At 43.7% G+C, this 15,959-nt stretch overlaps 1 protein-coding gene across 4 annotated transcripts; it reads right to left on the reverse strand.

The window, feature by feature from the left end:
• Positions 1 to 9,130: 9,130 nt before the first annotated feature.
• Positions 9,131 to 15,304, reverse strand: RAB29 (RAB29, member RAS oncogene family). Of its 4 annotated transcripts, none has more exons than XM_027082770.1 (5): positions 14,730 to 15,304; positions 12,512 to 12,583; positions 11,635 to 11,816; positions 11,239 to 11,360; positions 9,131 to 10,955 (listed from the first exon to the last, which is right to left on the reverse strand). In XM_027082770.1, exons 1-5 carry the CDS (start codon positions 14,851 to 14,853, stop codon positions 10,844 to 10,846), a joined length of 612 nt encoding a protein of 203 aa, XP_026938571.1. In that variant the 5' UTR covers positions 14,854 to 15,304; the 3' UTR covers positions 9,131 to 10,843. The 4 variants fall into 4 exon arrangements, with proteins under 4 accessions (XP_026938571.1, XP_026938575.1, XP_026938573.1 ...); XM_027082774.1 differs by having other exon boundaries at positions 12,512 to 12,566; positions 14,730 to 14,832; XM_027082772.1 differs by lacking the exon at positions 14,730 to 15,304 and adding an exon at positions 13,145 to 13,212.
• Between the last annotated feature and the right edge of the window lie 655 nt (positions 15,305 to 15,959).

Here is a 15,959-nt window from a genome sequence, read left to right on the forward strand (position 1 = left end):
TTAATTCATAGGATTATTAGGATTAAATGAGTTGATATATGAAAAGGCTTTTGGACAGCCTCTGGCAGACAGTAAGTGCAATGTAAGTATTTGTTAAATTCAGTCCCTTATCCCTGGGTGGGGATGGGGGAGGGGCTGCCTCAAGACTCAAGTCAAATAATTGAGGGTAACTCAGATCATTCCATTTAAATCCATGAACATTTGTTGGATGCATAAAACTCTCAGAGGCAGAGCTCAGGATCCCTATGGGAACGGCCAAGGTTTACCTGACCATTGTAAAATAGACTTCAATCCCTATCACAGGCAGCCTGTTAATAACCAACTGAAGCTACACTCCATAAACAAACAAACCAACCCATCACTATTGCCTCCTGAAAGTCTCCCCTTGTAAAATCTGGCTTCCCTAAGGGAAGAGAATAGCACAGTCCACCAGTAAAGCATTAAAAAAGTTATATATATATCTCCTCTTCCATGTCACTCCACCCTTTCACCCCTGAATGCTATTGTTGATAGCAAAAAAGGAATGCATAACATAGAATTCACCATTTTTACATGTGTAGTTCAGTGGCATTAAGTACATTCACATCTCCAGAACTTTTTCATCTTCCCCAGCTGAACTCTATACTCATTAAACACTAATTCCCCATCCCCTCTCTCCTCAGCCCCTGGTACCCACCATTCTACTTCCTGTCTACATGAATTTGACTACTCAAGGAACCACATATAAGTGGAATCATACAGTATTTGTCCTTTTGTGATTGGCTTATTTCACTCAGCATAATGTCCTCCAGGTTCATTCATGTTGTAGTAGGTATCAAAATTTTCTACCTTTTAAAGGCTGAATAATATATCATTGTATGTATATACCACATTTGGTTTATCCATTCAACTGTCAGTGGATACTTGGGTCATTTCCAGATTTTGGCTATTGTGAATAATTTCAGCTATGAATGTGGTGTATAAGTCTCTCTTCCAGCCCCTGATTTCAATTCTTTGGAGCATATACTCAGAAGTGGATTTGCTAGATCATATAGTAATTGTATTTTTAATTTTTTGAGGAATCTCCATACTATTTTCCATAGCACGTGCACCATTTAACATTCCCACCAGCAGTGCACAAGCGTTCCAGTTTCTCCGTATCTTGTCAACATTTATTTTGCTTTTTTTGATGGGGCATAATGGGTGCTGGAATCTGTTTTGACTAAGTGTATTGTCATCCATATTATTGTCAAAATGCCAGTGCAGAAGCTGGAGTGGTGCAGTGATCACGAGTGACTTTGTTGGAGGCTCTTTTATTAGGTCAGATTGCCATTATTTAGCAAATACCAATATTTGTTATCGTGAGATGAGGCAGAGGAATTCTTGTTACTTACTTATTAGGTAATGAAAGGAACTGGCCATAGTCTACATGTCCAGGCAGGTGGAAAGTTCAGAACGGGTCTTCCAGGCCTTGGCATTGTAGTTTACTTCAAGGCCTATATATAGATGGCCACTGAATGAAGGCTCTTCCTCTTCCAAGGTGAGGGTCATAGCCTCTATCTCTCCTCATCTCAGCTTTGGCTAAAGTCTTCCCTCTATGTGCTTGTTTATTCGCTCAGTATTTCAACAAACACTGTCTCTTAAGAAGGAAGTAACGTAAGACTTGAACTTCTAGTTTACTTTTTAGTGGGCAAGTACAGAGTTATGCCTACAAGAGCCCTGGCACTGTTTCCCTGCCTGTCAGGAGAACCTGGAGTGCAACCTCCAAGGTCAGATCCTTCCAGTGCATCCCCAGAGAATCTTCCCTGGACACGTCTCAAGCACAGCCAGTGTGTAGGAAACTGAAGAAAGACACTGATCATATGACAGGGTAGATCTTAGATGCATGTCGGTTAACCTTGAAGAGACAATACATGTAATAAAACTATGAGAAACTGTGAAAACGAAACAGGCTCAGGAGACAGAAAAGACAGTTATTCTTTCTCCCTGGAAATGAGATTTAATGGGCTTTGAAACCCAATGCTTAATTTCTCCTATGATTTTAGTTATATTTTGAGAAGTAGCCTTTTCCTTCTCCCCTGCATATGTTAAAGACAGTAAGAAGTGGCAGGAACTTCCCTGGTGGCGCAGTGGTTAAGACTCTGAGCTCCCAGTGCAAGGAGCCAGGTTCAATCCCTGGTCAGGGAGCTAGATCCTACATTCATGCCGCAACTAAGGAGCCTGCCTGCTGCAAATAAGACCTGGCACAACCAAATAAATAAATAAAAAACAAACAAAAAACCTGGCAGCGTGTGGGTGATGGGCCTGATGGCTCTTCCCTATCCCTATCAAAGACCCACTTCCGGGCTTCCCTGATGGCGCAGTGGTTGAGAGTCCGCCTGCCGATGCAGGGGACACAGGTTCGTGCCCCGGTCCAGGAAGATCCCACATGCTGCTGAGCGGCTGGGCCCGTGAGCCATGGCCGCTGAGCCTGCGCGTCCGGAGCCTGTGCTCCGCAACGGGAGAGGCCACAACAGTGAGAGGCCCGCGTACGGCAAAAAAAAAAAAAAAAAAAAGAAAAAGACCCACTTCCTTCAAGGCTATGCTATAGGTGCCAGGAGCTTCGTAAAAATTTTCGAGCACTTACTCTGTGCTGGGGACTTCCAGTTCTGTGGCCTCATGAAAAACAACCAACGAGGTCTAAAGATAGACACTGCTTCTACTGACCACAGGAGCTCAGAAAGGGACCTGTCTTTGAAGACCCTGCCGGGAAGTTAAAGAAAGATTCTCCAGGCTTTATTTTCTTTTTTACTCTTCTACTTCCAACCTGCTGACTCTCTGCCCCATCACAATACTCACAAGAAAGGGTGGGATAGAAGAGCTGTGTGTCTGGTTAGTCTTTCTGTAACCCCAGAGGCCAAAAACCTGCTTGGAGATAGGTGCATGGTTAAAGACGATGCTCCCTTGCCTCAGGTCACAGCCAGAAAAAAACTGGGCCAAAGTCAATTTTCACTTTTATTTATTTATTTTCATTTTATTAAAAAAAATTATTTACTTATTTGGTTTGCTGGATCTTAGTTGTGGCAGGCAGGCTTGTTAGTTGTAGCAGGCGGGCTCCTCAGTTGTGGCACATGGGCTCCTTAGTTGTGGCATGTGAACTCTTAGTTGTGGCATGCATGTGGGATCTAGTTCCCTGAACAGGGATCAAACCCGGGCCCCCTGCATTGGGAGCGCAGAGTCTTAACCACTGCGCCACCAGGGAAGTCCCCAGTTTTAACTTTTACATTCATTTTCTCAAGTGTATATTTCTTCTGCTCCAGACTTCCATCTTCCTCTCTACTTTTAGAATGTTAAGACCTAAGTTTGGATGGGTTTCTACCACTGAAATAAAAAGGATGTACAACTTGACATCCAGTATAAATTGAAGAAGAAACCCCAGAAGACTAATACTTGTTGCTTTGCTCACCACCAATAAAATCCATAGAAAACTTGCCCTTGTAACATTGAAGAAGACAGAGCCTTATCCATCTAAACCACCAACAAATACTTTTAAGTGAACAGTGCTGAAAGCGGAGACCCCAAGGTATAACAAAAAAGAGCACTGAACTTGTAATGAAAACTACTGGCCTTGAGCACTGTGATTTACTACCTAGGTGACCTTCAGCAAATTTTAAACTCCTGTGCCTCTGCTTCTTCACCTGTAAAATGGGGATAATTATATTGCTCCTTACAGCCTTCACATGATTGGCATAACAATAACAACAAAAAGGGATCCCTTGCGAAGGTATAATAGTTTGGACACTGTGAAGCACTCTGGGAGGCAGCATGGATCACACTGTCTTCACTGAAGGAAAACCCCCAAATCCAACAGCTGGTTTGTTCCTCCACTAGAACATAACAATCCCTGAGCCCCGGGAACAGAGTTAACAAACACTGCCCACAGCATACAGATGGAGAAAAGGTGACAGTGATGACAGTCATGTTTGACCACGGTGAATGTCCAAGGCGTTGTCGCTCTTTCTCCACTATCTCCTAACCATTCCTAGGAGAACTGATGTATTCCGACCATGCCCAGTATGGGCATCATTCTACCAACTACTGCCAGCCCCTCTGCTTCTGAGTTCCAGCGAGTATCCTGACTGCCTAACAGATATTTCCACTTGAATACCCACAAGCTCAATTTATCTATGCCAAACAAATTATCTCCCCTACCCACATTCTTTTCCTGACTCTTGCACCTCTGCCAGAAGCACCTTCTTCTCAATCACCTGAGCTCAACCCCTTGGTGCCTCTGACTCCACCCCAAGCCCTCACTGTCTTCAGTATAGAGACCTCTTGATTCTTTCTTCATTGCATTTCTCAAATTCACTTTTCACTCGCCATGTCCCTTGTCACCAGTTCGTGCTTAAACTACTGCGACAGCTTCTCTTCTCTTTTTGGAATATGTGGTAGATACAACAGACAATGCTACCTTCCTAAAGCACAGCACTCATGGCATTCCTATACTCAAATTTTCAATACGTCCTTACAGCTCCCATGATAAAGTCTGAACGCTCTTCCCCAGGCCTCATCCCGTGCTTCTAATAAAGTACCTGGCACATGGTACGTGTGCCACTATTGCTTAATTAATGACCTATATAATCTGTCCACAGTCTTTCTAACCGTATTTCCCACTGCTCTACAACATGAGCCCTTTGGTCTACTGGCTACTTCTCAAACCTGTGTAAAAATTCGAAACCCCCTTTCTTCCCAACCTGAAATCCTAGCCCACCTCTTTCTCGATTGGTGTCCATCTCCTGTCCTACTTCCCTTTAAGAAACCTTTCTTGCCCTCCTTCTTTGAAGTTCTATGGCATAGATCTCTATATTCCCCACAACTCCTACTGCAATACTGTATACATAAAAGGTATGTAATCAGAAATGATTTAAGTGTAAATACAAATATATGACAAAAAAATCTTTGCATTAAAAACAATGGACTGAACACAAATTTATCAAAATGTAAATAGAGGTTTTGTTTGGGTTTTGGGTCTATAGTGGTTTGGATTTTCCTTCTTTTCTCCATTTTCCTTAATGAGTAGACTTAAATTTTTCATCATAAAAGTATTTGAAAACCTGTATATCCATTTAATAAATTACTCTTTGTTCCCACCTTACTGAATATTTATGTGGGAAAACTTCAAGGATGCCGCCATCAAAACATACACATACAAAATGGTAGGCAGTGTATTATAGTAAAGGGAGTTTCTGGAGTCACACTGCTTAAGATTAAAAATCAGTTTGCCAGGGACTTCCCTGGTGGCGCAGTGGTTAAGAATCCGCCTGCCAATGCAGGGGACACGGGTTCATGCCCTGGTCCGGGAAGATCCCACATGCCATGAAGCAACTAAGCCCGTGCGCCACAGCTACTGAACCTGCGCTCTAGGGCCCACGAGACACAACTACTGAAGCCCGCCCACCCTAGGGCCTGTGTGCCGCAACTACTGAGCCTGTGTGCTGCAACTACTGAAGCCCACGTGCCTAGAGCCCGTGCTCTGCAACGAGAAGCCACCGCAATGAGAAGCCCACGCACCCCAACGAAGAGTAGCCCCTGCCTGCTCGCCGCAACTAGAGAAAGCCCACACGCAGCAACGAAGACCCAACGCAGCCAAAAATGAACGCATTTATATTAAAAAAAAAACCCAGAAGCAATATTAAAAAAAATCCGTTCGCCACTCCCTAGCTGTCTAACCTTGAGCAGTTTTAATTTTTGTGCCTTAAATGTCTATATATGTAGAATCATAGGGTCATTGTGAAAATAAAAATAATCCATGTGAAGTGCTTAGAAGAATATGTATTTGGCTTACAGAAACACTCAGATGTCAACTACTGGCAACAACAGTCGAAAATAAAATGGCTGTTAAAATCCCTGTACTTGTATATAAAAAATAAAAAACAAGGTTCTACTGTGTAGCACAGGGAGCTATACTCAATATCTTGTAATAAACTACAATGGAAAAGAATAAAAACATTTTAACCCCTGTATTTGCAAACAAGAAAGCTGATGTTCAAAATTAAATAACAGTCACTGCACTTGGGTGACATATCTTAGTAAGCGGAACTTGTCAAACATCTCAGGACATATCGGTGCTGCATGCTATTCAACCTGCACTTAATTTGGCTCCAAATTTAATTACACACGTGTCTATTCAACACACGAACATGGTCTCAAAGTCTATATAACACAAACTAAGAGTTTCAAACCCAAAAGGGGCCAGTTCTGTTTCTCTAAATGTCTGGGCTTATTTTCTAAAATAGGTGTTTCAGGTCAAATTCTTCACAGAAACCTAAATGACAGAATGGAGATGGGGAATTTGAAGATTTGCAGTTATGTCTTGGCTTTATTACGAATTCAACCAGCTGCCTTTCAGTTAGTCAAATTTTGAGATATTTGTTCCCTCAAACATAAAATGAGAACTATCTGCTTTCTTATTTCCGAGATAGTGTAAGAAGCATACACAACTCACAGAGCTGAGGGAAGAGTTTACACCAAGTCAGATATTGGTATCCAGTGCTACTGGGCTGCCCTTCTCATATCATGATAAATCATAAAATGTCTATCTTATCGTTTTCCTTTCCTATCTGCTTTCTCTTCTTTACTCCCATTAATATGTAGTTAGTTCCTAATCAGATGAGTGTGAATCAAATTAAAGTTCAGTGTGAAGAAAAGTTATCAAAACAGCACCATCACATAGTAAAGTACCGTTAAGTGCAAGTAATGGTTAATTTTGTGTGTCAATTGGACTGGGCCATGGGGTGCCCAGATACTTGGTCAAACATTATTCTGGGTGTTTCTGTGAGGGTGTTTTTGGATGAGATTAACACTTAAATTGGTAGATGTAGTAAAGTAGTTTCCTCTCCCTAACGTGGGTGGGCCTCACCTAATCAGTTGAAGGCCCTGTCCTGAGTAAGAGAGAATTCTCCTGCCTGGTGGCCTTTGAACTGGAATATCAGCTCTTCCAGTCTGCCAGCCTTGGGACTTTAACTGGGACATCAGCTCCATAAGTTTTAGATTTGCCAGCCTCCATAATCACATGAGCCAAATTCTTGTAATAAATCCCTTTACATACACACACACACACACACACACACACACACACATCTTATTAGTTCTGTTTCCCTGGAGAACCCTAAACAGAGCAATACCAGTATTATACTGAAACCTGCAGATAAAACTGAACAGAATTCAGATTATGCTTGAAAGCCAAAGAGAAGGCAGGGTTTTCTAACAACAACAAAGGTCATATGTAGATATATTCTCAAGTCTCTGGTATTTATGGCTGAATCAAAAATACATGTAAAGTTCTTTCCAATGCACATTTTTTTTTATCATTGTTTTTCGTTGCGTTGGGTCTTCATTGCTGTGCGTGGGCTTTCTCTAGTTGCGGCGAGTGGGGGCTACTCTTCGTTGTGGTGCACGGAATTCTCATCGCGGTGGCTTCTCTTGTTGCAGAGCACAGGCTCTAGGCACACAAGCTTCAGTAGTTGCAGCACACAGGCTCAGTAGTTGCGGCACGCAGGCCCTAGGGCATGCGGGCTTCAGTAGTTGTGGCTTGTGGGCTCTAGAGCGCAGGCTCAGTAGTTGTGGCACACGGGCTTAGCTGCTCTGCGGCATGTGGGATCTTCCCAGACCAGGGATTGAACCCGTGTCCCCTTCACTGGCAGGCGGATTCTTAACCACTGTACCACCAGGGAAGTCCCCAATGCACATTGTCTAGTGGCTTCCTATCCATTCCAACTTGGGGGTTATTTGGTTTTAATAAATGAGTCATGTACACAGCTGAGGCCTCTTCCTATACATAGTGAACCAAGCGGGGTGAAGGAGAAAAGGGCACTGAGGTTTATTTCCCTGAGCAATCTAGTCACTAGATTTTACAGAATACCTACCATGGAGATTTTTACATCTTCTAACCATGGCCTTAGATCATGTCAAAAGCAGGCCACTGCCTACAAAAGGACGACAGGCAGGAAGAGCCTCCTGTTAGATGGGACAGTGTCTTGAGGACAGAAGAAAGACCATCTAAAGAAAACAGTTAAATCTGGAGATAAAAGGGAAAAATAAGGAACCCAAATATTCCCTAGCAATAGGAAAGGAAAGTGAGTAACAGCATCTTGGAGCAATTCCGGCTCATTAGCAGTACAAAACAGCAAACCATCACTTATGCTTAGGGGCCTTCCTTGACTTAGGGTTCCTTTCCTGGCTTGTTTGATCACTCAGCTATTCTGTTCAAAGTTGAAAGTCAGGGCAGTCACAGTCCCACAGCTCTGTTCTCAGCCTTTCCTTGGGTCTCTTAGAACAGTCTGCAGGGAATGCTTATGTTTTCTCTTTGGCCACAGACCTGGTGGATGGTTGAAGGGGTATCTTGTCTCAAATATGGAAATTTCTCTAGGGAAGGGCTACAATGATATCCATGTTCCAAACAATTTTTACCCAAGAGGTAGCATCCAAATGATAGGATCTAATTATTTTTAGTATAATCACATTTCTAACCATGTAAATATTTTCTTCTTCCTTATCTTAATTGCTTTCCCTTTTCTTTATAGATAGGAACATAAGGAGAAATATTTCACTTTCTTCTTTAATTAGTTTCAGGGCCATAACGTTGACCAACTGGGAGAGAAAATCCAGAAGGGCTGGCAGGCCAGCCTCTAGCAATGCTTGAAAAGGCAGGAATATCCTGAGTCAGCAAGTGGGAAAAGAAAGCATATTCAAGTTTTTTAAATGGTCACCATTGCAGTATTTGAGAAGTTACATCAAGTTCTGAATTGGAATGAGGCAATCAGTACTGGTAAATTAACAGATAAACAGAATAACACTTACCTTCTTTTTTTTTTTTTTTTTTGCGGTACGCGGGCCTCTCACTGTTGTGGCCTCTCCCATTGCGGAGCACAGGCTCTGGACGCGCAGGCTCAGCGGCCATGGCTCACGGGCCCAGCCGCTCTGTGGCGTGTGGGATCTTCCCGGACCAGGGCACGAACCTGTGTCCCCTGCATCGGCAGGCGGACTCTCAACCACTGCGCCACCAGGGAAGCCCTTACCTTCATTTTTAAAGAAGGTATTTAAAAAATAAAGTCTCCATTTCCACAATACTCTATCAGTATAAAATAACAAAGTCACATTGAAGGCCAATAACTACTATCAATACAATACTTATTTCCCATTTATTTGTGATTTTTCAGGGGTTCAAACCAGTGAATAAAAATCAATTTTATTTTCACAGAGAACTTGTTATTCCACTATTATTTTCAGAATCATTGTAATAAAAACCCTACCTGGAAAGAGTAATACAAAAGAGAACCTGAAGGTCTCAGAAGATTGTGCAAAATTTATAACAACTGGCATTAAAAACAAACAAACCACCGAAGGCTCTGATATTTGGCCTCTGAGCTCTCTTAGGACAGTGCTTTTCAAAGTCTGGTGTGTGTCAAAATCACCTGGAGAATTAATGGAGCCTACAGAAGCCCAGGGAAGGCCCGGGTCTCTGCATCTTTACCACGTTCTCCAGCAAGGGTTTCCAAACCGGGCTGAGCAGAATTGCCTGGGAAACTCTGAAAAACAACAACAAATCCCCAAGCTTCATCCCTGGACATTTTGGTTCAGTAGGTTTGAGGTTGGGAAACAGAAATCTTAAAACATTTTATTTTAAAATCGTTAAACTTCCCAGGTGGTTCTCATTAGTCAGATTTGGGAACCACTGACTTAGAACACTTATTTAGGTAAGTGTCTCTCAAAGAGCTCTAAGCCTGAGCTCACTAAGAATATTCATAACGTTGGGCAGGTTATAAATCACCATCCTGTGAGAATTTAACAAATTAAACTGTCTAGAAGTGATTTGATACTAAAAACTCCACCCAATTTAGCACTTAAATTACCTAATGATTTTCTGTCTATCTACTCTCCACCCCCAGGCAAAGGTCTACACATAATATTTATTTTCTATGGCTGTTAAGTGCTAGACACCCAAAGTGCTCCTAAGCAAGTTGCCCCGTAGGATTTTGTTCTGTTAACCTGACCCTCTTCTTCCATTCAGACTCCCAGAGCTGTGAGGAATAGACCTAGTTCAGGGTACCACAGCCAGCTGATGTCACTTGCAGCATTACGTGGCAAGACATCAACCTGCAAACCCTGTCCCCATCCCACTGGGAGAGAGACACTAGAAAACCTTAAAGTGAGAATTAATTTTTTGGGGAAAGAATCGCTCTAACCAAAGACAGATCATTTAAAAGGTTAACTATTTTTAAAACCAAGACAAAAGAAAGCTAATATGACTTGAGAAGCTTAAAGAAATAGTGACTTTTGGTTTACCTCCAGTAGCCCTAAACCCATAGATATCCAGCCCCATTTCTCCTGTATCTCAGAATCAGGTGTTTAAATTCAAAGTCCAAGACAGAAAGAATCTGAAAGCACTGATCAACAAGGAATTTGGGAAATGACCTTTGATCTCATTTTCCTTGCAATCTGAAGTCCTATCAGATTGAGATATCAATATACATTAAATGGAAAAATATGCTCAAAAGTAGGTGAGAATTATGATCCGTAAAACACAGATGCTGACTTCTAATCCTTCCCACAAAATCCCAGATCACAAATTGAGAGATGAGATGATCTTTTTTGGACAGAAGGCACTGACTGGGCCCCGTGAGCCAGCAGCAAGTGACAGGCAACTTGCAGCAGAGGCAGCAGAAATGCCCATGGGTCCCACGTGTCTTTTCTTAGTGATGATGGCCCTCCTTACTGGACCGTCAGCAGCAGACAGTTCAAATGTACTTAGTAAAACTGCTGGGTGGGCAACCAAAGGGAAGAGAAGGATCTCCTAGAACTGGGAGGGAAAACAAGCCAAACGCTACTAGCAGCAGGCCCAGCTGGAAGAGGGCTTGGTCTGCAGGTTGATGTAGTTCCCTTGGGTGGACAAAGACATATCTTCCCTGGAATTGCTCATCATCTTCTCAATGAGGACTCTAAAAAACAAATAAAAAACAAGCCTGAGAAGCTGGATGGAGAAACGGCAGATATTATCTGTCTTGTCACCAGGTGGCACTCAGTAAAGTCACAAGGTTTAAATGCCCCTTTGTCCCCAATTATCTCAGGAGAGAAGACAGCATCCCTGACCTTCAGGAGCTGGCATTCCAGTGGCTCAGTCTGTTCTTGTTTGCTCAGAAACAAGGAAAGGAGGTCCAAGGGGCTGCAGTGGAAGATGGGTAAATCTGCGTGCCTATCCCTAGAACAGGATGAGCTACTCACCTCATGGCCTCATTAATATTTTTGTTCTCCTTGACTGATGTTTCTGTCCAACCTGTGAAACCATTCTCTTTACTGAACCGGTCAACCTGGTCTCGGCTCACTGCCCAAGGGGACAGATCACACTGGCAAAGAAAATAAATAAAAGGCAACACCATAAACTTCCTGGGAATAGAAACATTGCTCAGATACGTGTGGATTTAAAACAGTTCCACCCATGGCTAGAACAGCAGCATCTGAAATCTACAGCCAACATTCTTCCCAAAGAAAGTCTCAACATCTCTTGAAAGGAGGTAGAGAAGGGCAAGTGGATACCCACAATCAGAGTGCAGTTTAGACATGCTTACTCTCTGCCCACGGATTGAGGCCAGGGGCCATTTTCCAAGATCAACCACATACCTTGTTGGCTAAGAGCAGGCAGGGCACCGGCTCTCCATTAGGCAGTGTGAGCTTGCTGTCCAGGTCCTGTTTCCATCTTTGGCTGTTGCTGAAGGTAGTGGCGTTGGTAACATCAAACATAATAACACAGGCAGATGCATCCCGATAGTAAAGTCGGGTCATAGAGGTGAAGCGCTCCTGCCCTGGGAAGTAAGGAGACGGTTCTTGAGAAGGTGATCCTGAGAGCCAGCCTTGGAACCCTCCCTGACACCCTGCCCTTTCCATCTTCATTGTGGGAAAGAGGGCAGTATGCGTAGTGGGTGAGTCCAGATTCTGCGCCCAGATCACCCAATTCCAAATCCCTGCTCTGTCATTTACTATCTATGTGACTTTAGACAAGTCAAGCTTTCGGTGCTTCAGATTAAGCATCTGTAAAGTGGGGAAACAAGCAGTAGCTTTTTATCATAGGATAGTTGTAAGGATTAATAATGAGTCAGTGAATCTAAAATGCTCAGAAAAGTGCTTGGCACATAATAAATAAGGATAGCTATTATTATTATTGTCTTCTCTTTTCTTGTTTCTCACCAAGGTCAGCTGAAAACCTAGAAAGAGCACCCCCTCCCCCTGCTGTGGGAGCATCTACCTACGGTCTGGACAGTTCACTACTTTGCCAGACCCTCACCCACACAGAGACTGCTCTACATTTATTCAGGGCAAAACATCTACAGAAAACATCTACAAAAGCTCTACATCTATTCAGCTTATATGTCCTCAGAGCAGTTCAATCATTCCAGCTTCAGGAAAAAACTTCTGGTTTCCCTGTCCCATTCTTTCTCTGAGAGCTTGTTGGTTAAACCAAAATGTCTTCCTTGTTCTTGTCCAGTCTTATCCATCCTACCTGCAATATCCCACAGCTGGAGGCGCACCATCTCTGAGTCAGACCACTGGAGAACCTTCAGAGCAAAATCCACTGAAAATTTATGTATAATATACTTGAATTAAATTTACCTTAAAAAATCCACAAAGTCATATCAAATATGCAATTACAACCCTAGAGACACACAACTCCAATCCCATTCATTCATTCATTATTTATTTGTTTGGTTACTTTTAAGCCCTCAATGGACTGAGATGAGCCCACACTCATGTATTAAGTGTGGGACAGGTAATTCACATGCATCTCTGAAGGCATCTCCAGTTTTTACTCTCTCATCAAATCAATGTATTTGATCCTACTTGTCTCTAAGGCTGGGGATAGGAGGATGGGAGTAATTATAAAAACAACTCCTAATCTCAGGTTAAACAGTTTCTGGGAGATTTAGGGGGTTTTCTCAGGGAAGGGATGATGGGGTAGAAGAGGGAAATGAGGTAAGTGGGTTGGCTTTTGCATCTTCCACATTTCAGTGTTGGTTTCTAGTCCAACTGTATTATGAGAAAAACACACCCTCAGGGAATTCTACATTCTCCATAAGGCCGTAGGAATTATCTTGGGCAGGAATGGGATAAAGTGAAAAGGTCCCAGAGGATTCACCAGGAAGAAGATACTCCATGGATGACGCTTAAGAACAGTGCTGGAATCTACTGCCACATCTGTAGATGCTGAGTCCATGAGTTAAGGCTACGGGGGAGAGCTTTTGATAAGGACAGCAACAGGATAATTTCTGAGATTTGGAAATACATTTCTCCACGTCTATGACAGAAATAAAAGCTATGGAAAATTAAGAATAAACACTGAACAAAAAATTAGCCAGTCAATTATATTCTCTACTAAAGGAAAACTACAACAATTGCTAAAAGTTAGTGGGATACTTTTAAACCAAATTCATGAAATAGGGAAGCTCATATTATTGAGCAGTGTGGGGCAGAATGGTCAGGAAACAATCTTTGAAACTTTTGTTTGTTTGAAACTTTAAACACTTAATTTTGATGAATGCTCTTTTTTTTTTTGCGGTACGCGGGCCTCTCACTGTTGTGCTCTCCCATTGCGGAGCACAGGCTCCAGACGCGCAGGCCCAGCGGCCATGGCTCAGGGGCCCAGCCGCTCCGCGGCATGTGGGATCTTCCCGGACCGGAGCACGAACCCGTGTCCCCTGCATCGGCAGGCGGACTTTCAACCACTGCGCCACCAGGGAAGCCCTTGATGAATGTTCTTAAGGAGGGTGTTTTAACTGCAATGTAAATGCATGTTAATTTAAAAAAATTCCAGAATGAACACTAGCACACAATTTCAAAACTTACATTACTGCAATTTTTTTCCTTAAAAAATGTTCTTTTAATGGAGATAAATAAATGTTTGTTACTTTCCCTCTTCACCAGCTCTTCCCATCTAAACTTCTAATTAGAAGGCATTTTTCTACTTCTGAAAAGACAGTTGAGTCCAAAGGCCAAACTGGAAAGAAAGAAATTAACTCTTTGTATTCCCTGCCTCCTTCATCTCCCCAGTTTGAGAGAAAAAGGTGTGTGTGTGGGGGAAGATAGGTCAGAAAAGTGGTATATTTTACACTAGGAAGAATTCCTAGTCTTTATTTAAGCAATCGATGGACAAAAAACACACAGCTCTTCAGCCCTGATAAGCATCTGATTGTGTGGCCAAGGGGCCCTCCCAGGCAGGTATTTCCATAACAAAGCTAGGCTCCTTGAGGCCAGGTTAAACACCTTTCTGTTCCTTCAACAGCTGTCTGTAACTCCCGTGAGAGGCAGGACAACAGCCCCAACTGGTACCTAACCAGGCGCTCCAGAGGGTCTCAGCTGCTTCTGCTGATCGCAGAGATGTGCCTGTGACCGCTAGGAAGGCTGCAGGAGGAGACTTGAGTTCCCTAGCGAAACGCAGCAATCGCTCATTTTCTCATCCACCCGCCCTCATTTCCCATCGTCACAGTTTTGCTCTCTTTCCAGACAATCAGCTCAGGCTGGGAAAACTTAATTGGGGGAAACCCAAGAGTGGCATGCAAATCAAACACCAGCATGCCTCCCTTCAGGATCCCAGACACCTATTTCCAGGCCCGGGGAAGGACCCAAAGACACCAAATCCCCCGTTCCCCACCCCACTTGAGTCCGCGGCTCAAGTCCCGTGATCCCGGCCTCTTGTCTACCCCGCCCCCGCAGCGACGTCTCACCTCCCACCGTGGACTTGTAGTGTTTGCTGAAGCTGTCCTGGGAATATCGCTGCACCAAGGACGTCTTGCCCACTGCGGCGTCACCCACCACCAGCACTTTGAACAGGTGATCGCGGCTGCCCATGGCTAGCGGGATGGACGTTATACGGCGGCGGGAAGTGGGGGGAGTAACTTATTTTAAACCCTTTGGCTCGCGACCCCGCTCAAACTGAAGTTTGGCATTCCCGCCGAACCGCCCGTTGGGGCTTCTCTGACGAGAAAGCAAAAAAGGAAACTTCGCACTCAACCTATACGCGCTTCCTCCCCGGGCGGCCGCAGCCTGGGTGGGGCGCAGGGTGCAAGCTGCTAGCCCCCTGCTGTTCTCACCTTCTCCCCCTCCCCGCCCGGCTACCGAGAAACTAGATGAGGCACCACGGTGTCTCACCCACCGGGACTTCCCCGGCGTTGCTCCGGCGGGCAAATGAACCCGGGCCAGCTCATTTCACGGTCAGGGAGAAGATGGGAGCCCTCCCCGCACTGCAAAAACCAAATTCCGGGGAAAAAGACGTTCACAACCAGACTCCCCAGACCCCATACCGCACCAGGCGGCGCAGTCCCTCTCGCCTTCCTCCGCGTGCGTCACGTGCAGCGTTGCTTGAGGCACTACATTTCCCATCTTACCTCGCGGTGAAGAGAAGTAGGCGAGTGAGGAGACTCGCCCGCCTGGCCTCCTGGGAAGTGTAGTTAATGCACTATTTTTCTTTTTAAAAAAAGTACGCAAAGTTTCAAATCCTTTCAACCGTTTGGAATCTTATTTTAAAATAATTCTGGAATAGAGAAGATCCTTCAGAAGCGATTTGTTCGACATGATTTCACCTGCCTAAATCCGTCCCCAGGTAGATTTCTCACTATCTTTAAAAGTTTTATGGAGCTAAGATTAAAAATTATTCCATAGATGCCATACATTATTCCACTAATAAAAGCTCAAGCCTCATCCCTCATGCTCCAAATCTATTTCCTATTCTTTCAGTTGAATGGACATATCCAGGATCTTGTGAACATGATGAAGCCTAGCTCTTATATTTTTCCCCAAAGACCCAATATCAGTCAAATTCAAGGACAGATTAAAAGGCTGACTCTTAGGAAAACCCGTGTCGTTAAATGTTAGTTATTAATATTTAATAACTAGCTACTGCAGTAAAGACAGAAAACAACAGACGGTTCCTCATCCTCACTTCCACAATCTCTAGT

This window comes from Aethalodelphis obliquidens, unplaced genomic scaffold (genome assembly GCF_003676395.1).
Source record: "Aethalodelphis obliquidens isolate GAN/ISIS:26980383/991018 unplaced genomic scaffold, ASM367639v1 scaffold48, whole genome shotgun sequence".
NCBI classification, from domain to species: domain Eukaryota; kingdom Metazoa; phylum Chordata; class Mammalia; order Artiodactyla; family Delphinidae; genus Aethalodelphis; species Aethalodelphis obliquidens.